Genomic DNA, 22,496 nt, shown 5'->3' with positions numbered 1-22,496 from the left:
CTTAAGTTCTTATGTTCAAAACTTGACACCATCCCAGACAAAACAATCTGCTTGATTGATACTACATCCAGAAGCAGCACTCGTTCCACCACCGACACTCAATAGCAGTAGTGTGCATTATCTATGAAATACACTGCAGACGTTCTCCAAAGATCCTTAGACAACATGTTCCAAGCCCACGAGGAAGGACAAAAGCAGCAGATACATGGGAACACCACCACTTGCAAGATTCCCTCCAAGCCACTCACCATCCTGACTTGGTAATATATCACTGTTCCTTTACTGTTAAAATCACACAACACCAGGTTATAGTGCAACAGGGTTAAACCTGCTGGTCTATAACCTGGTGTTATGTAGTTTTAACTTTGTACACCTCAGATCAACACTGGCATCTACAAATCATTCCTTCACTGTTGCTGGGTCAAAATCCTGGAATCCCCTCCCTAAGGGCATTTATTGACGTCTACAACATGTGGAGTGCATCAGTTCAAGAAGGCAGTTCACCATCATTGGAGAAAATGCAGAGGCATAGGATTGAGGGTGATTTTGCAGTTTGGATTAGAAACTGGCTTTCTGTAAGAAGGCAGCGATTGGTATTTGATGGAGAATATTCAACCTGGAGTCTGGTTACTAGTGCTGTGCCACAAGGATCTGTTTTGGGACTGCTGCTGTTTATCATTTTTATAAATGACTTAGACGCAGGCATAGGTGGATGGGTTAGTAAGTTTGCAGATGACACTAAAGTCGGTGGAGTAGTGGATAGTGTGGAAGAATGTTGCAGGTTGCAGAGGGACTTAGATAAACTGCAGAATTGGGCTGAGAGGTGGCAAATGGAGTTCAATGCAGATAAATGTGAGGTGATTCACTTTGGGAAGAAAAACAGGAAGGCACAATACTAGGTCAATGGAAAGATTCTTGGTCGTGTAGATGTGCAGGGGGATCTTGGTATTCATGTACATAGATCCCTGAAAGTTGCCACCTAGTTGATAGTGCTGTTAAGAAGGCATACAGTGTGTGAGGTTTCATTGGTAGAGGGATTGAGTTCCGGAGCTACAATATCATGCTGCAACTATACAAAACACTAGTGCGGCCACACTTGGAATATTGTGTACAGTTCTGAACTCCCCATTACAGGAAGGATGAGGAAGCATTGGAAAAGGTGCAGAGGAGATTTACCAGAATGTTGCCTGGTCTGGAGGGAAGGTCTTATGAGGAAAGGACTTGGGTCTGTTTTCATTGGAGAGCAGAAGGCTAAATGCAAATTTGGTGGAGACATACAAGATAATCAAAGGATTAGATAGGGTAGACAGTGAAAGTCTTTTTCCTAGGATGATGACGTCAGCTTGTACGAGGGGGCATAACTACAAATTGAGGGGTGATAGATTTAAGACAGATGTCAGAGGCAGGTTCTTTACTGAGAGAGTGGTAAGGGCATGGAATGCCCTGCCTGCCAATGTAATTAACTCAGCCACATTAGGGAGATTTAAACAAGCCTTGGATAAGCACATGGATGATGATGAGCGTAGGGGGATGGGCTAAGATTAGTTCACAGATCGGTGCAACATCGAGGGCCGAAGGGCCTATTCTGCGCTGTATTGTTCTATGTCCTATGTTCTGTCCACTTCTGGCGGGAAACTTAGGGCGGCAATAAATGCTGGCCAGCTAGTGACGCCTACACTCCACAAGGGAATTTTAAAAAACTAGCATTCAATAGCACAACACTGTGTTCAAACTCCATGCCTTGTAATGCCTCTCATCCCTCTCTTTCAAGGCACTTTCTTCCTTTTGGGCGGCACGGTGGCTCAGTGGTTAGCACTGCTGCCTCACCGTGCCAGAGACCCGGGTTCAATTCCCGTCTCAGGCAACTGTCTGAGTGGAGTTTGCACATTCTCCAGTGTCTGCATGGGTTTCCTCCGGGTGCTCCAGTTTCCTCCCACAGTCCAAAAATATGCAGGTTAGGTGAATTGGCCATGCTAAAATTGCCCGTACTGTTAGGTGGAGGGGAATGGGTCTGGGTGGGTTGCACTTCGAAGGGTCGGTGTGGACTTGTTGGCTGAAAGGCCTGTTTTCACACTATAAGTAATCTAATCACCATCTGACCAATCAGCATTCACAATCACCTACTGTTTCGTCAACTAAACCACACAGTCATTATTCACAAAGGTCACCCCCTCCCCCTGCCAATCCATTCAAATACAAATGCAAATTGTTGTGCAGATTTCAAGTACCCAATGGAAATGAAAATGGTTATGACTGCACCCAGAATGGGCAGCTTAAGTGCCTCATTCTGTGAGAGCAGGGGCAACTCTCAAAGGGTAACACCAGTAGACACACACACACACACACACCCAGAAAGTGAAGGTAAAACACACTGGTGATCTCACCATTCCATGTAGCCCTTAGACATAAGCCTATTAGCCTTTATCTGAGCTCTGATGAAAATTTCATGCACCCAACTAAAGTTTGTGATGTAATAGCAACATCAGTGTATTTGGAAAGATGGAGCCGAGTCACAGGAAGCTGAAAACCCACCATTGCCTCTTCATAGTGCAGCAGCTGTGAGGCACCTTATGGAACGCTGGCAAGGGATAAGGATCAGTGGCTTCAGTACCTTAAAGTTTGCATTTTGGTGACACAGAAACTTAGGCAAACAGATAATAGTCACAAGTGAACATATATTTACAACATAGGCACTTATTTACAATCAACTGCCACCAATGTCCCCGCAAAGGTTTTTTTTCACTTAGATTAGATTACTTACAGTGTGGAAACAGGCCCTTCGGCCCATCAAGTCCACACCGACCCTCCGAAGTACAACCCACCCGGGCCCATTCACCTAACAATACAGGCAATTTAGCATGGCCAGTTCATCTAACCTGCACATTTTTGGATAGTGGGAGGAAAGCAGAGCACCCGGAGGAAACCCATGCAGACATGCGGAGAATGTGCAAACTCCACACAGAGAGTCTCCTGAGGCGGGAATTGAACCTGGGTCTCTGGCGCTGTGAGACAGCAGTGCTAACCACTGTGCCACCTTGCCGCGGTTCATCTTCCTCTCCCTCCCATTATGTCTCAGTAGAACCCATTAGCCTTGGACTCTTGATTGGCCAACCTTGGAGGTATTGGTGTCCAGAAGGCTCAAACATGCTTCATATAATCTTGCCAGAGGCAAGTGTTGCCTCCTGGTCAAGCAGGGAGGTGTTGGGAGGCCCAGGCACCTTTAGGAGACCTCTGGGTGGCCTGCATTTGGTTCTTCCTCCTGGTGTGGCACCACCCAACACGTTGTGCAGAAGGAGTCAGCGCCTCATCCCCCTTTGTCCTCACCTTTTATGCTGGGGACTAATGGCTAGAGAGAAGGTGTGTGCGTATATCCAGCAGACTCTGAGACTGCTGGGCCTGGCTTGCCATGGCTAGACAATCACATGCCTGAGGCAGCCAGATTTCAGTGTCATTGCTGCAGTGCTGCAGCCTGCAGGTTAGGTTGCCAAGTGCCCCCAACAAACCAGCCCACAGTACCTGTGTCTACTTGAACATGTGTATGAAGTCTGTGGCAACACCATTGTGGAGGAGGCATGTCTTGTGGGCGAGGCCTTGACTGTAACTACCATGTACAGACAATGCTGGTACCTGCAGGAGCCAAAGGAGAGAAAATGTTACGATAGAGGGTGATGAGGTCTGCAGGTGAAAAATACATTGATGGGAACTTACTGGACAGGAATGTCTCCACAAAACCTCACAGAACCCATGTCCTCTGTAAAAGGGTTGAAAATGCTAACATCGGGTACCTGACATTCAGCCTTAATGAGGACTGTTTCCTTTTGTAACCAGAGCACTGGAGGGATTCAGTGAGATAACATTAGATATCACTGTGTTAGTAATGGTTCAGGTGAGGGAAAAATGGTGATATGCCCTGAGTGAATGAGCAGGCAGCTAAGAGGTCATGTAGGATCAATAGTGGTGTTGGGCTGGATAAGAGTAAGTGAGAGAAGATACTGCATGCAGTACTGAGAGTAGTGGAGCAAGAACATTGGTTGGGAGGTGAGTGTAGTGGCAGAGATTGACAGTGAGATAGCAGAGAGGAAGTAGTGGCACTTATCCTGGCAAAGTGGAAAAGGTCATTGACCTTCTCCCAGGGTGTTCCTCCAAATCACAGAGGCTGCACTCACCTGGGTAGCAGCTTCCAACCAGGCTGGCAGGACCTGGCAGTTCTCAGGAAAGAGGATATCCTTCCTTTGTACCACCCTACCCACCAGGACTGGCAAAGCAGATAAAATGTCCCTTTGTCTTGCATTGCATCCACCAACTGTGCACACAGGGCAGCTCCAGAATGCTTGTCTGAGTATGCAGTGGCCTTTCAAATTTGATTCCAGTGCCAGGGATGCTGAACTATTCTGGGATAGCTGGACAATGATGAGCAAATGGGAAAATTAGGCAAGCATCAGCCAAGAGGGGTGCCCGAGGGGTGTGATAGGTAGTTAATGAGTTGACTTTGGGATGATAGCATGAGAAAGCTGTCTAGGTCTCATGGAGGGAAATTCTTCATTAAAATTTGACAAAATGAAACTTAGCCAATTAATGGTAAATTTCAGCCCTCAGGTGGAGCAAGCAACCAGGAAGGCAAATGGTATGTTAGTTTTTGTTGCAAAAGAATTGGAGCATCAGAGTAATTATTACAATTACAAAGACATTGATAATACAACACCTGGTATACTGTGTGTTGTCTTCCTCACCTTTCCTAGGTAAAGGCAGATTCATACTTGAGAGATAGACTCCTCGAGTATTTCAGCATGAAAGAGATCCTTCAGCCTCTTCTGCCTACATTGATCATCAAACATCCATCTATTTTCTAATCCTATTTTCAAACACTTGACCTGAAGTCTTGTATGATAAAAACAAGGGATGCAGATGCTGGAAACATCTCTATGTTCTATTCCTGATGAAGGGCTTTTGCCCGAAACGTCGATATTCCTGTTCCTTGGATGCTGCCTGACCAGCTGTGCTTTTCCAGCACCACTCTAATCTAGACTGAAGTCTTGTCTAAATAGTTCTTAAACGTTTTGAAGGTTCCCACCTTTGGTGCCCCTTCAGGCTGTGAGTTTCTGTTGCCCACAACCCTCTGGATGAAAAGATGTTTCCTCAAATCTTCTGTGTATCTCCTGCTTCTTACAGTAAATTTGTGCACTGTAGTTATTGACTACAGTATTAATTGGCAAAATCCCTCCCTATCTACCCTGTCTTTGTCCCTCAGAACTCTATTCACCTCCTTAGTTTTCTTTGTTGTAATTGTAATAAGCCAACCTATCTAGCATCCCTTCATATTTGAATCTTTCCAGCCCAGGCTGATGAATTTCCTCTGTGCATTGAGTTAGATTTTTCTTAACATTACCTGAGCATTAAACAGCATTTGGGTCAGTTGATAGGACTCCGATTTGAATGCTATCTCCTGAATTCCATTGAATTTATAGAGTCATAGAGTTGTACAGTATGGAAAGAGACCCTTCAGTCCAACCTGTCCATGCCGACCAGATATCCCAACGCAATCTAGTCCCACCTGCCAGCACCCAGCCCATATCCCTCCCCTTCCTATTCATATACCCATCCAAATGCCTCTTAAATGTTGCAATTGTACCAGCCTCCACCACTTCCTCAGGCAGCTCATTCTATACACGTACCACCCTCTGCGTGAAAAAGTTGCCCCTTAGGTCCCTTTTATATCTTTCCCCTCTCACCCTAAACCTATGCCCTCTAGTTCTGGACTCCCTGACCCCAGGGAAAAGACTTTGTCTATTTATCATATCCATGCCCCTCATAATTTTGTAAACCTCTATAAGGTCACCCCTCAGCATCCGACACTCCAGGGAAAACAGCTCCAGCCTGTTCAGCCTCTCCCTGTAGCTCAGATCCTCCAACCCTGGCAACATCCTTGTAAGTCTTTTCCGAACCCTTTCAAGTTTCACAACATCCTTCTGACAGGAAGGAGACCAGAATTGCACACAATATTCCAACAGTGGCCTAACCAATGTCCTGTACAGCCTCAACATGACCTCCCAACTCCTGTACTCAATACTCTGACCAATAAAGGAAAACATACCAAATGCTGCCTTCACTATCCTATCCACCTGTGACTCCACTTTCAAGGAGCTATGAACCTGCACTCCAAGGTCTCTTTGTTCAGCAACACTTTCTAGGACCTTACCATTAAGTGTATAAGTCCTGCTAAGATTTGCTTTCCCAAATGCAGCACCTCGCACTTATCTGAATTAAACTCCATCTGCCACTTCTCAGCCCATTGGCCCATTTGGTCCAGATCCTGTTGTAATCTGAGGTAACCCTCTTCGCTGTCCACTACACCTCCAATTTTGGTGTCATCTGCAAACTTACTAACTACCTCTTATGCCAAGACTCCAGTCTGAAAAACAACCCTCCACCACCACCCTCTGTCTTCTACCTTTGAGCCAGTTCTATATCAAAATGGCTAGTTCTCCCTGTATTCCATGAGATCTAACCTTGCTTATCAGTCTCCCATTAATGCAAAAAATACCAGGTCCGTACCAGGCACATGATGTTACCCATCTAATTTCCTCTCTATATGGTATAGATAATGCTTGACCTCAATGTCGTAAAAACTAATATTGACCTGACTCTAATTTCAGTTGCAATGTTCTAACAGTCCAATTCTGTATAAAGGAATTGCTCTGAGACATTCCTTTAATCGAAATTTGTTAAACTACAAGGTATTGTGTAATGACTTTTTGAATGTTAAGTGGGATAATTTGTTCATGGAGCCCGAGTGTTAGAAAGGCTAAATGATTACAGGTTGATAATTTCCAGAAGACTTCATTCTTGTCTTTTAACCAGAAGCTCCCAGGTCAATTCCCATTCCAGGACTTGATGGCCACAAACGACATATTTATAATGTGACCATATAAGTTTATTTTAACCTTGCAAATCCTTCCACTGTGGCTGTGGCAGGTGGTAGGAATGGGAAACATGGTCAGCCATGTTTGATGCAGACAGATAGTACTATAACCTCTGCTATCAGGCTTGCAACTTATTCCAGGAAAATAATAGTCACAGAGACAATTGTAAGCATGTGCTGTGTCTGGCTTTTTGATTTTTTTATACTTGTTCATGACGTTTTCATGGATCTAACTACATAGACCCATAAATCTCTCAGGACCTTCACTGTTTCTGGACATTCACCATATATAAACTATGCTGATCTATCCTTTTAGGTCCAAAGTGGATGACTTCATAATTCTTTATATTAAAATCATTTGCCAAAGTTTTGCCCATCTACGAATCTATCAATGCTTCTTAACATGCTATCTTTGCATCATCAAAAAACCTGGATGTGTGGCTTTCTATTTTGCTATCAAAGTTAATAATAAATACCGTGAATAAATGAGGCACCAATACAATCCCTTGGAGGATACCATTAGCTGTATCTGGTCAGTTAAAGTATCTGTCCATTATCCTTACTATCTCCCTCCTGCCTCAAATATAATTTCTGAAATAGATAAGTAGTTTGTTTTTGACTCTATAAATTTCAACTGTCAACTTCAATGTATGAGGGAATTTGTTGAATGACTTCTGGATAACCTTTATAGAAATTCCCCTGCCTATTACTGTATTCAGTTATGGTCTGTCCATTATAAAATCTTGCTGGCTTCCTCTGATTAGGTGAACATAGACTGCATATGTCTGGAAGCAGGTCATTTGGCCCATCAAGCCCACACAGATCCTTTGAACTTGACACGCAAGATGGCCACCAGATCACAATATGGAGAGAAACAGCAGAGTAGGTACAGACTCTGCCTGGAGCCTCCAGAATGCCAACACAACACACTGTCAACCCACTTGATTAGTTTAAGGTGGGTGGGGAGAGAATGCACATGCGTAATGTACACTACCCATCAAAGATTCTGGGTCCAGGCAGCACCTCTTATAGAAGTGCTAACAGCTTGACATAGACTCAATATGAAATGCTAATAGTCAGGGCTGGAGTAATCATCCTTCTCAGGAAGAGCGATGAGCGCCCATCACTACAGCAACGGATTTCCGTGTAGACATTGAAACTGACAAAGTCTACACTGAAACTAACAAAGGCTGCACTGGAACTGACAAAGACTGTATCGAAACTATCAATGATTCTGCAATGATTGCCATAAATAAACCACGTTGCGAAGACAATGATCTCATCACAAGATGTATAAACGTTTCTTGACATGTGCTCTGGGTTGAGAGAAGACTCGCAGCTGACTACTGTGGCTGTTGGTGTCTTTCTATCGCTGGAGCTCCGGTATTTTCTTGTGCAATAAACTCTGTCATTGAACCTCGACTCTGACTCCAAGACTGGTGTTTTTTTTCCCCACAACAATACTATGGACAAGTTAGCATACCCAATCCACCTAACCTGCACATTTTGGACTGTGGGAGGAAACCGGAGCACCTGGGGAATGTGTAAACTCCACATAGACTGTCACCCAAGGGTGAAATTGAGCCTGGGTTCTGGCATTAGAGGTAGCAGTGCTAACCACTGAGGCATCATGCCACCCCAACATGCTCAAAGTGTTCAGTTAGTCTATTCTTAACTATCTTCCTGAGTTCTCTATCTGAAGGAAGATTTTATGCACTGTGACAAAATCTCCACCATCGATAGGGAGCCAGTTTCTGAATCCATCCCAGCCAGAAGGAGGATTGAACTTCATGCTGTGTCTCAATATTATCCATGTCAAAGAACCAAACAACCAGTCCCCACAGGATTTAGGTTAGATTAGATTACTTACAGTGTGGAAACAGGCCCTTTGGCCCAACAAGTCCACACTGACCCTCCGAAGAGAAACCCATCCAGACCCATTCCCCTACCTTTACCCCTTCACCTAACACTATGGGCAATTTAGCACGGCCAATTCACCTGACCTGCACATCTTTGGAGTGTGGGAGGAAACTGGAGCACCCGGAGGAAACCCACGCAGACACTGAGAGAATGTGCAAACTCCACACAGACAGTTGCCCAAGTCAGAAATTGAATCCTGGTTTCTGGCGCTATGAGGCAGCAGTGCTAACCACTGTGCCACCATGTAATATACAATTTGACATACATATTGTATTCTGGAGGTATGGATAGTAATGTTATGCATTCCAGTTGCTTTCATCACATAGATCACCAGGCAGCTCTCTGGCTCTTACCCCTTGCCATTGATATACATTGGAAGGATGTACAATTTGATACTCAACCTGTTTGGTAACATTATGAATGCACAACACACCTTCCCTGATCTGTAATTATAGACTCTAGTAAGTTCCTGCTAACAGATGTTATCTCATCTTTAATTCTCTAGCTTCCCTCACACTTTCTTAAATAATAGTGACATCTGTAGTTTTCTAATCAAAAGGAACAGCTCCTGAATTGAGGGAACATGGAAGATTATATTTAGGGCATCAGCATGAGCACACTTACAACAGCAGAGGTGGAACCCATTGGACAAATTTGCAACTGTGCTGCTTCTTGCTCTTCGGATTGTTCTTACTACTCGATTCATATGTTATTTTGCTCTCCTTGTACCTCTTTATGTAAAGTTTGTGATAACCTAATTATCAAAATATCTAATTGTTTCCTTTGATTAGCACCACTGCTCTTGGATATGAAGTGATCATGAATTTTCGTGCATACTCTCATGATTTTTGACATTGATTATGGGATTCAACTGAATCATGATGGAATAACCTCGCTTGTATTCTTTTAATTTTGCAAAGATGAACACGATTGTCTTTCAAGGCAGTTCCATAATTGAAAAACTGAGTAGAGCCATATAGTGAAATAACTTTGAAAGTTAATCTTCTGAATTCAATGAGTGATAATTTATCTTTTATGATGTGCACAGGTCACTAATGTAAAATTTCTACTTATTTGCATGGTGATAAGATGGAATGCATTGTTGTTGAAAGTAGTGAACTAATGTTTAAAATTCACACAAAATTCCTCTGCCAACCTCTTTAACAATGGTGTTAACCAGTAAAAAGAATTTCAACAACATTTTTAAAAAGTGTATACTGTCTACAATGACATACAGAAGCACTTTTTTTATATTTAATGTCAAAAATTAAATGTTTCCGTTTTGTGATAAGAAAGGCTAGTGCAGCTATATTCTTGTATAAGTCAATGAAAGAGATTATCAAAAATAAAAATCTTGACATACACAGATATGCTTCACTGGAAGGTTAATTATTGACCCACTAAAGTCGTTATTTTTAATACAATGGGTGAAATAGAGCTCTCAATAACGATAATGTGAAGTAGGATGCTCTGTGTATTAATAGTGCAATATAAGTAATTGGAAACATACGTGTCTGCAGGTGATGGCAATCTTTTAAAACCTTTTTATGTTTGTGATGACGAGATGAGTGACTCACTGCACCTCTTTAAAATTCAACAGATCTGTTCTTCTCCTGAGAATGTATACTGAGAGTGTATACTGTAGTTGCTTGCACTTGGCACGGAATAAGAACTTTAACTATTACACTGAATTTTATTCAAAGGTGCATGCAGCAGCTGGCTTCTTCACACTGTACGTACTCTCTCCCTGAATATACCAATTTAAGGAATTCTTACTATCTTTATTTAGCTGGATAGAATTAAGATGTATCGTATTTCAATCAGTCTGCTTTCTGATTTCCACACTGACATTTTTCTGATGCCTCCTGAGCACAGTGATAAACATGCTCAGTCCTGACCCCAGTTGGAAGCCATTACAGATAAGTAACCAGCTCCAGATAGGTCCGTAGGAATATAACCCTCACTGTCTGCATTGCACTTCATATTTCCGGCAGCAGTCCTGAAGTGTTGGTGTATAAAAGCGCTCAGGATGATGGAGATCGCTGGAACAGCTATTGTCAGAATTCCAGGCGTGTGTGCAATATGACAGCTGTGGTTCTGTTATGCTTCATGTCTTCAGGCACTATGAGTTTCCGCAAAGGTAACAGAGTACATTGATTCTAATTTAATGTTATAGTGATTCTTTGAAACATTTTTCGTAAATGCTGCTAAATTTTGTCATCAAATGTATTACATTAAAAGCAGCGTTGTCGTGTGGGATCTGTATGTTTCAATAATGTGATGAGCATGAAGTTAATTTGTGTTTCAGAAAAGCTGCTTTATAGTCATTGAGCTGTCAAAAGTTATTATTTTTTGGTATTAGAACCATATTAATTAAATGTAGAAATGGCTGTAGTCACTATCTGCAGTTCATCCCATGGTGAATAAGTGAAAGCTGTTCTTCTGAATTCATGTAGATGAGATTGTAATCTTTTCTATGGCATTGCTGCATTCACTGATGTAGAATATTTGCAAACTAACCAAATACCAACTGATTTTTTTCTGGTGCACTTCATGTTTGTTCTTTGCATTTGTATTTATCAGAGATCTATGCTTGGTAGTGGTGATCGTTCAATGATTCATAACCTTTTCTTGTGTCTAATAATTTCAGATAGCATGCAAAAGGATAAATAAACTTAAGCCATCACCTTGGTTTTGATTTATAATGCATTTAAGCAATAGTGATATTAATAAATTGCATATTTAACATGAGAAAGGGATTTTTCAAAATTAAAAAAAAACCTCCCATTTAGGCCAATAGAACAAGAAAATAAAAATACTTCTGAATTTCATACTTGGTGCTCAATAGACCATCAACTAAGTTCCTTTAGCAATTTTGGTCACTTGCAATAACCTTGTAAGGTAATGTCTTGGATAGAGGAAGCTTAGGTTATATTTTCAATGCTGATTTCTTATTACCTAAATAGTGATTATAGCAGCATAACATACATCTGTCCAAAATCCTTGAAAAAGGAGGTGGATGCATTATTTTATCTTTATCTCTCTGTGGGGATTTTTTTCCCCAGAGTACTCGGTATTCTCAAAGCAAAAGGATAGACAAATGACCTGCTCCCCAAGCCAATAATGCTATTTAAGTGTTAGGATAAGTATAGGAGAAGCCTGTTTTTTTCTGTTTTGAGAAAAACCTTACTCTGGCATAATTGTTCAATCGTCTGTAATTTTGCTGTCCTACCATTATTAGGGAAGAATGCTAAAGGAAAATTTGAGGATTTTCAAGAGATATGTTTCATAGCATTGGAGTATTTTAACCAGAAACAAGTTGAGAACCAAACAGGAGAACCAAGCCAGATAGAGAGCAAGACAATTGTAGAAGGTCCTAGTGAGAAAGATAAGAATGTTGAAATACACATGGAAGGAACAGGATAATGAGAAATAGAGAATTCAAGTAAAGGAATGTCAAAAATATTTAAGCGATGCAAGATTGGAACATGGGGGGAATATAGTGGAAAATATAAAGAATAATAAAATATAATTTACACATAAAAGGAAAATAGAAGAATACAAAATAAATTGACTATTTATCAATATTAGTGGCAAGCTGGTCGCGCAGGACAACAAATTTGAGAAATGGTTAAATTACTCATTCTGACAATTTCTGCTTATGGTGCTGATTCACCTAGAATTAGTTTATTCTAAAGTAAATAAGTAAATGCTGCTCTCATTTTCTTGGAGCAAGAAAAAGCAGCAATAAGTAGTTTAATGACAAACCTGCAAACCTTAGTTTCACTGTGGGAAAAGTGTTTGAGGTTTTGCTAAGATGTAATGTCTGAAATGACAGATTCTGGTCACAAAGGGCAAGCCCAAATGATGTCCAAACATTTTAATAGATTTCTTTGACAAGAACTTGCAGATCTGACTGATAGTAAGATAGTAGATATGCTAATATGGATTATAGGAAGGGATTTAGCACTATACTTAAAACATTCTTATTCATGAGGTGCTTTGTTGTGAGATACGTGAGAGAATATTAAATCAATGAATGTTTAAATGATAGGTAAGAAATATCTAGTTAAACTCTATTGCTGTTCTGGTGGTAAAAGATTCCTAGCCTTCATCTGTAAAACAAACTCTTTCAATTTGTACAAAGTATGGTAAACTTGTTCATAAATGGGCATTATCTGTTGTTGTATAAAGTCATAAGAATGATTTAGTTTAAACAATAATGCAGTTTCTTTTTAAAAAATATGCTATGTGGAAACTTACACAGTTTGTGTATTTTTTTGTAACTGCATCTAAAACATACTTCCTGTGTGTTTGACTCTTTGTGTTACTAATTGAAGGAGCCATTTGATTTAGATCTCGGGACTAAGTATGTTTTATAATTTTTATAACCTTAAAGCAGTTGCAAAAGTTTGGTGTATGCACCCCTGGGAGATGGCAGATGTCTCTAAGAGATTCCATTTATCTTGATTGTGTAATTGGGAATTTTTAGGGATGAGAATATTTTTCCAACCTCTGGGTCCTTCTGTCCATTCTCCAGGAATTCCCAAACACAAGTGGCTCTGATGCTCAGACTGTCACCACCACTTGCCTTCCCATTGTTTACTGCTGTTCTGATCTCAGGTTATTTCACTCATGCTTGCTCCTAATGGATTCACAGTTAGATGTGGTCGTGTTTATCAGAGAAATAATCAGTGATTGAAGCACCAGTGAGCAGTGGAAAAATATCCAGTGGCACGTAAGGCTGAGTACTAGCTTACTGCTAGAATCCAAATGGTTTCGGTGGGGGAGGGGTGGCTGGGTGGCCGGTAGGTTAGTAGACTGCTGGGTGGACTTGGCCTGCCTGACCAAGGCTCTCATCCAGTTGGAATTAAGAAGAGGGACTGCTGATTGAGAGAGTAGTGGGAAGAGAGGCTGCTGATTGAGTGCAGGAGCAGGGGGTGTTAATTATTAGTGAGTAAATGTTTTCACAACATGTAGATAAAAACTTGTAATTAGCTTCTCCACCCTACTTTTAATATTTAAATTATAATATTTAAATCTTTCAAATGTACCAGTGAGAGAATGGTACACTTAGGATAAAATTATGTCCACTGTATGCTTCTGTTATGACCAGGTAAGGCGAGGTGTTCCAGCTGCCTCTATCCAGACTCTTCAGCTGGCTGCAACAAAGATTTATATTCTTTTCAGCATGAGGCCATGCCTTTCTCTATTAAACATGCAGTTACATAAAGTCGGCTATGTACGTAAGGAGCCAAGGACAAGGTTTTTTTGAGTGAAAGAAAGCAATCTTATTATCTGCCAATCAGAAAAAAATATTAAAGATGTGACATCAGGCATGCAGATGCATGCAGGAACAAAGTTTGTACTATTCAGTAAGATGCACTATAGAAATTCACCAAGCACCCTTCGACAGTACCTTCCAAATCCACAAATACTTCCATCTAGAAGGAGAAGGGAAGCAGACACATAGGAACACTACAATCTGCAAGTTCTCCTCCAAGCCACTTGTGGTTCTGAATTGGAAATATATAGGGCCAAAATCCTAGAATTCACTCTCTAACAGCATTTTCATTAACCACAGTACGTGGACTGCAGCAGTTGAAGAAGGCAGCTTACCAGCACTTTCTGTAGGGAAACTAGGGATAGGCAATAAATGCTGGCCAGCCAGTGGCATCCACGTCCCATGAATGAATAAAAACAACTCACAAGGTATCCAGTGTGACAGGAAGATGAAATGAATGTACAGTCCTTAGCTGGTAGGGTGTGCTTGAAGTTTAAAGATTTTAACCTAAGACCATGGCTGTTTAATTGACATCTTATATCCTCAGCAGTGAGGATGGTTGGTTTGACAAAGCTAAGCTAATTTGTTTGGTCATTGAATTGCTGTGGTCATTTTAAATCAATTTCTATTCCATTTTGAAACCATTTCAGTCCTTGGAAGTTCCACGTATTAAAATCAGATGCAGTTTGAAAATCAATACTCTGGATGTGTCACATTAGTGATAAGATACAATGATCGTATAATATGTCATCAAACTGTCAGCCTTTTTGGTTATAAGTATTTTAGATCATGTGGTCATTAGAAGGTTACTTTAAAATAAAATAAATACTCATTCAGGGTACTCAAACATTTCAAACATCTGAAGAGGGGTACACAATTAAAAACATTTAGAAACCAAAAAACCTTCAGTTCAGTGGCTGCACGTTTAGCTACTTGCAGATGTATCATTTCATGCCAGTGCTTCTGCACAGGAAGAATCACTGTGGTAACCAAGTGAAAGAAAGGATGATATTCACTTTCCTAGTTCTCTCAATCATATTCACAGAGGCTTGAAAAGGAATATTGTTTAAGGGATAGTGCAATAAAAGCTTGAAAGGAGATAAAATAGCATTTTGGTACAATACTTGAAGCTTCATTGAAGATTTGCTTGCATTCAAGACTAATTTTCCTATATTGAGCTGAAAATACATTTGGATTTTTTGGAGCATAACTGATATTATGTCTTTTGGGTCTATTGGGTAGTATCTTTTCAGTGCTGCTGGCATTACTTATGATTTTTGCTTCAATTTGTTTTTGTTTACAAATCTTTTGCAGCATACAATTAATTAAAAGGATATATTTTAATGTGAAGGCGAGTGAAAATTAAGTCACTCATAAAAAAGGACAAAATAAAAAGCAAAAAGAAGATCCCACCTTGCATTTCACAATTGGTCTGCACTGTCGTTTAATTTATTAATGATATCTGCAGGGTTCTCCATGCCAGCAGTAATGACAGTGCTATGGCATGGCAACAGCAATTTGCATGTTTTTAAAAAAGTAGAATTGTAGGGATGCTTACTCAGAAGTCACAATGAAACTGGAAAACGTCATACATTGAAATTATTTTGTGTGACACATAGACCTGCAGCTGCCAAAACAAAATAGCCTGGACATTTTATCATTTGCTTATTGTGTTAATATAGAAAAATCAATTATTACAGGGTAGATATTAGGAAAAGTGAACTAATACTAATTATTGTTGAATCTGCAGTTAGAACATTTAGCTAGTTTGGGAAGCTTATTTTAGAAAATAAAATGCACAAAAATTGTAGCAAAGAACCATCACTCTTACATGCCCGTAATATATCCTTCTTATGGATGTAATTGTCTGGTTTTATAGACAAGATGTTTTCGTTATGAAAAGCAATATGAGTAGCTACTTTCTATCCTTTAGAACTAAGAAGGGACCTGAGAGATGTATTCCAAAATTTGAGGTGACTATGTTAAATAGAGAAAAAAACTCTATCCACTGATCAATGATTGGGCAACTAAAAGGCACACATTTGAGATGAACAACAGTGGATGAGGTTTGGAGAAGGGATTTTGGACAGAAGTTTTTCAAAACATGGAGTGCTGAACTGGAAACAACATTGGGAGAGGAACATAGAAGGAAGATTCACTGGAACATTAAAAACAATTTGAATACATGGAACAAACAACTTTAAAAAATCAGGAGAGGGTAATGGAACAGCAAAACAAATAGCTGAGAGTGAGTGCCTTGCTTGTCATGGCAGCATATGACTAAAGATCTTCAGTAAAATAGGACACCGAATGTATGGTCACAAACTGATGTGACGTATGAAAAAGTTAGGTATGTAGAGGAGCTTATAAGATACAAAAATAATGAAAATATCCCAAGATCAAGTAATTCTTTTTCAGAGCAAATATTGCTCCAACAAAATTAATTGTTGCTTGATGGTACAAAACATGAGTATTGCTGAAGAAAAGACACATGCTATCAAAGCATTTTGTCTTCCACTCATGAGGACAGAATCATACAGATATCAAATCTTAAAAGGAACAACAGTTTCTGCTGCATGAGAACTGAATGACTCGCAGACTTTGATTGGCAGAGGTATTGTTCCAGGTAACAGCCAACTTCCAAGCTTTTGTTCAGCCTCAAACCTGGAAAGTCAACTCGAATTAGTTGACAGATTATTATGGGTTTATTTAGAAGGAATGGCTGACCTTCAGGCTTTTATTCGGTTGAAAAAGTTTGAATTCATTCTGCAGATTTTTTTTTAATCAATGCATTACTACACACCTCTGGAAGAGGTAGACTTGAACTTGCCTTCTGGATCAATAGGCAGGGATACTGTTAGTGTGCTACAAGACCTCCATGAACCAGATGTGACTTTTCTCCACAGACAATTGGCATTGGTTTCAGTGTCATCATTAGACTCTTCTAATTCCAACTTTTTATTGAACTCAGATTCCATCATCTGTAATGGTGGGATGAGCCCAGGTCTCCAGAACTTTATCTGGAACTATGAATTAATAGGTTAGTAACAATACCATAAGGCCATCATACCCCCATGTTCATTCAGTCTGCAAAGGACTGGGCCCTGTGAGTGAATATAGGTGGCTTCTAGAGTAGGTGATTATGTGATCATTAAAATTGGTTGTTCATGCAATTTTTACCTCAGTCAGGGTGGAGATGTTGCCTTAGGCCCATTCATGAGTTTTTATATTGTGCAATGATCTGTACTCTGATCAGGGTAACCATTGTCCTTCAAGATACCTTTTCACTCTGAAATAGCGCAGGGTCAGTTTGAGAACATGTAAGCATGAGGCCAACAGCTTGTCTAATATTCCACAAGATCTAGAAATGTTTGAGCTGTCATTTGAAGCATCTGTAGTTAAACTGACCCATAAAATTATGTCTGTAATAACAACTTGTTTTTGATGGCCTTGTCATTCTGGGGACTCCTGCAATGGCTTTTTGCCTGGGGCTCTGTACAACCGGCAGTGGGTATCACTCCTAATGACACTGCCAGCTCTTGGACGTAGGAAATCCCCCCCTAAAGACATCAAGGACTTTGTCATAAACCAGGTTATTGGCCGATTTGGCATTAAGCTGTATCATTGAGTGATGGGGGAACAGGGATGTTACCACAGAAAAACTGTGGTGGTGTTGCCACTCACTCTCAAGCCAGTGAACCACTGCATGACCATTAAATTCTATCCATTGTTTCAAGTTTAGATACTATCAGAGGTAATTGGCCCAATACATTAACTGCTTTTCTTTCCACAGATGCTGCCAAACCTGCTCTGTATTTCTGGAATTTGCAGTTTGTATTTTACATTTGTAGCATCCATAATATTCTACTTTTATGTTGTTATATGTTTCTGAGCACTGTTTAAAGACTGGCCTGTCGGAATTACTCTTAATGCAAATCCTTTAAACTTTATTTTGCTGATTGTCATACATTTAGACTGGCACCATTTTTCATTTTCTTGGTAAATTGGTTTCATCATTTAATGCCATTAGTATTTAAACATTACTGTGGAGTTTTTATAGGACATTTAAGTTAACAATTTATAAAAATCTTTCATAATTCAACAAGTTCCTACTTTTATAATTCATGCATCTTGAATATTTTTGAATTTTAAAAACATAGATTTTCAAAATGCAGCTTATCATTTGTTATCATTTAGTCTTCTTGGTGATAAATATCACAATCTTCATGGCATCACACACTTTGTAAAACTTATTTTTTAAATCTATGTTGAGTAATGCTGCAAATGATTTACTTTTTTTCAAAAACACCTTCAATATTATAGTTCTTGTTAGTTTTCTTTTTTTCCATTTGTACTTTCTTCATTCCTTTTGTTGCTATTAAACTGTCGTGAACAGTTTTACTAGATATACATTTTCCATTTTTGTCAAATTTGGAATTGGTCAAGATAAATTTTATACAAAATGTACCCCTCATAAAGCCAACAGTTCAGTTGCATTGTTAAATTTAGACCTTGCCTTACTTGTGTCATGGAACACAGACTTGTTAAGACCATAGTTATTTTTTGTTGCAGTACACAGAAGTAAGGTATGCAGCCTTGGTGAAGGAGAGGATATGAATGCAGAAGGCATGATGTTTATGCTATAGATACGTCTTGTGGCATTTCCCCAAAGGAAGCATTGATTAAAATTTCATTTGGTGCATTTTCTAGAATTTTGCTGCTGATAATAGAATGTAAACCCGTGTATTCTCAGTAAAACTCCTCTGCAGCCTGAACTCTCCCCTTATTTCCAACACACTGATACTGAAAGTTGAGACTCAAGTAAAGCCAGTTAATGTATTCACACTAGGAAATGTTATCCTTATTTTTCAAAGGAGTTACAATTAATCTTATGTGAAAAAAAACTTGATATAAGAACAGCTAGCAATTTCCAGAAAGTCTTTTTGAGGCAAAGGAAAAAGTTTTAAAAACTGCATCTAAACTTATCGGAGTAAGTATGAAATGATCAAATCTATTACTGGGTCTCCCAGGACCCAACAGTTTATTTAACATTTTGCTATCAGGTGTATATAACAGACAGTTTAGAAAGTAGGCTGGTTGGTTCTCACAGTCCAACTCTCAACCTGATATCATCAGATCAAACAGCCATTAGTCCTCCTTTCCAAGTACTGCTGTGTGCGTTTCTGTCCCCCAAAGATTCTGTTTTGGGTTCTTCCTCATCTTCACATACATGTGGCCCTTACTCACATGATCTGATGAGATAAGCTCAGATTTCAAATGAATGCCGATTGCCTGTCTACCACTGTTCGTAACCTCATCATTGCCTTTGTATTGTCAGACATCCTATTTTGAATGAGTGTCAATTTTCAGTAACTAAAGTTATAAAGCAACTGAAGTCATTGTTTTAAGTGTCTGTCACAAACTATTTATTCTTGCTGTCAGTTCCGTCCCTACTTTATCTCTCAGCTCCCTTACCCCTCCAGCCCCACTGCCCCCCCCCCCCACCCCCCCCACCCCCCCATGATTGATGAACTTCTTATTCCCATAACATTGATTCTCCTGCTCCTTGGATGCTGCCTGACCTACTGTGCTTTCTAGCGCCACAGTTTTTGACTTGCCCAAGTGTAGACCAAACCCAGACTATTTGAGAATGAGCAGGGTGGAACACTTTTTTCTCCCAGGGATTACTATTATTGCTTGACAGGAAATTGTCAACTCCTTGGAAGCACGTCATCTGCCCAGCATTTCACTTCACTTTCCCACAGCTTGCTTTCACTACAGCATGGGAATAGCTTCGGTGACATTATGTTCTAACTCTGCTAAGGTGCCAAAAATAGAGGCTGGATCACCACCACCAAGTCCATCAGCAACAGCAACACCGAATACCTTCTCTTCACTCTCATGCCCCTCCATGGCGCAGAGGGAATGGAGACAGGAATTCAGCTCGAAACACGAAACACGGATTTGACAAGTAGAAAGAACAACAGTTCTTTTGACCTGTCAGAGTAACAGGGCTTCAGGAGGCCCAAGCTGTCATGTCAAGTCACTGTTTACATTGGCAGACTCTTGGCACAAGGTACCAGGTGGGCTTGCATTGACACGTGGTGTCAAAGTGTTGTCTTGGAGATTAGCTGAACCCCAAAGCAATCTCCATTCTCTATCTTTCATCAAGATATGTGAACTCTTTTTGTGCAAGGAGAGAAATCAAAGTGATGACTGTAATGGCTTGTGTGGAGAGGAAGGAAGACACAATTCATGGAGGGCTCCTGTTGTGAGAGGGGGCAAGAGGCTGAAAGTGCATGTGAGTATTGACAGGCAGGTATATGATGAGGTGTCCTGAAAGAGTGAACTGAGTGGAACTGCAGATGCTATCACTCTGAGTGTGGTGTGGAAGAGAACACTGTGAAAATCAGAGTGTGACTATTGGCTCAAGAATGGTCTGTCTCTGACCTTTCTCACCTTTATGAAGTCTTGTTCCTATCGATGTAATGTCTTCATGCAGAAAGGACCACACCCTGTTGCTGACTTCCTCTGTGTGCTTGATTGGAGAGGTTGTCCTGTTCCTCTGGCCAATGAGGAAAATCACCTTACTGCAGCTCCTTAGATCGTGCAGCAAGACCTCCCAGTATGAGGGGGAGGTCGAAGAAGCAATATTCTCCTAACAATTCCTGTTGTTGCTGTAGCCTCAAAAATACAAGCAATGGTGAGTTTGATTTATGCATCTCTTTCTTAAATAGGGCATTACAGCTTTCTTGCTGTCCCTAGTTGGTCAAAGAGTTGGAGGTGGGATGACCAAAGCATAGTGGGTGTTAAGTGGCCAGTTGCAGTGCTACCTATTCCACACTTGAAAACAGTTTCATTCTTCCAGCAGGGCAATCGTGATAAAGTGCTGTCTCACAACCTGTTCACTTCCTTCTCTTTTCTTCTTGGCCTACCACAGCTTTTGGGCTCAGGACGTCTTTAATTTAAAATTGTCATCCACTTTTAATTCCTTCATGACTGTATCCCTGCCTATCTCTATAGGTTTGTCCAACTCGACATATCGGCACTCATCATCCTCCATCACCAACTCCTATTTATTCTTATTTTTTTTCTTTGCATTTACCCTTTCCTTCTCATTACTGCTGCTTTCAGCCACTTTAACTCATGCTTTGAATTTCTTTCCAATAAGGTAGAAAAATTTATGCATGTCATTGTTGTTTTAATTTGAATTGATGTTATAACAACTGGTTTTTTAAAAAAATGGATTCTTTACATAAAGCTGTGAGTATTTTTGGTATTTTATGAGTAGACCTAGTCCTTTTTCCGAATTGAATTTTGTTATATTATGTTCTGAATTCAGTGTATAATGCCATTATATATATTCCCCTGAATCAGAAATCAAAGCACAATCTGATATAGTTTTTGGTCAATTTGTTTGATAATTACCATCTGGAAGTTGTTTTCTAATTGTTTGGACAATGGAATTGCTGTTTAGCTAGTTTGAGTTGTGGTGGTTCATTGTATAGTTGTCGCTTGACTGGAACTTTCACTTAATGCTTCCTTCTTGTTATTGGTAGCCATTACCATTCAGATCATAATGGTTTCTTACAGTTTTGCGTTTAGGTTTGTACTAAATGCAACCTTAAGTATCAATAGTTGCTCAATATCAGTCAATCTGCTGTTGCATTGCTCATGAGTCGTCTCCATATTGGCAGTTAATGGATCGTGGACCCAAATTAATTAGCCACATTGAACATTGAACCGGGATTTTTAAAAATTAAATGAACTCCACAAGTCAAGAATGGCTGAAAATGTCAATATAGAAAATTGAATTTACTGTTAAAAGTGTCTGTGTAAACTTGTGGAGTATCACACCTGTAGAGTGTCAGGAAAACTTTAAGCAGAGAGACTTACAATAGAGAGATAGATGGCATATCCTGCTTAGCCCTCTCAGCAGGAAAGTCTGTGGTTTATATTTAGAGTATGGACCAAGTGACATGTCTATGCAAGGGGACACATAACAATAGGGATTCAACCCTCATCTCCTCAGTGTTTTAGTGGGGTGATGCATTAGAATGGACTCAAGTGCTTTAAAGGTCACAGCTTGAGACATCTCTGCACTATAGGTAAAGAAAACAAATTGCTCTGTGTGCTAGAAGCCACACCAGTGAGTGAAATCACTACAGAAAAGGAACTGGGACAAAAGCCTGCCAACTAACTTCCAACACTACCCACAACCAAAGTAAGGCTCACTGTACTATATTTACCAGGGTTGTCTCCACTCTCCTTGAACAAGGGGACAACATTTGCTATCCTCCCGTCTTTTGGCATTATTCCTGTAGACAATGACAACACAAAGATCAAAGCCAAAGGCTCTGCATCTCCTCCCTG

The 22,496-nt window shown here is 40.2% G+C and overlaps 1 protein-coding gene across 6 annotated transcripts in view; it reads left to right on the top strand.

The window, feature by feature from the left end:
* The window catches only part of kalrna (kalirin RhoGEF kinase a), a 753,406-nt gene that overhangs the window by 144,998 nt on the left and 585,912 nt on the right, over positions 1 to 22,496 (top strand). The window contains exons 1-2 of one of the 6 annotated variants that reach the window (XM_072579333.1): positions 10,503 to 10,571; positions 10,834 to 10,979. The exons of the other annotated variants lie outside the window; for them this stretch is intronic. Coding sequence (XP_072435434.1) covers positions 10,922 to 10,979 — 58 coding nt within the window. The 5' untranslated portion in view covers positions 10,503 to 10,571; positions 10,834 to 10,921. Of the gene's footprint in view, positions 1 to 10,502; positions 10,572 to 10,833; positions 10,980 to 22,496 lie in introns of those variants that run through there. 6 annotated transcript variants of the gene reach the window in all.

Source organism: Chiloscyllium punctatum, chromosome 10 (assembly GCF_047496795.1).
Source record: "Chiloscyllium punctatum isolate Juve2018m chromosome 10, sChiPun1.3, whole genome shotgun sequence".
Taxonomy (NCBI): domain Eukaryota; kingdom Metazoa; phylum Chordata; class Chondrichthyes; order Orectolobiformes; family Hemiscylliidae; genus Chiloscyllium; species Chiloscyllium punctatum.
Note: the sequence above shows the minus strand (reverse complement) of the source record. Positions and strands in the feature narration are given on the sequence as shown.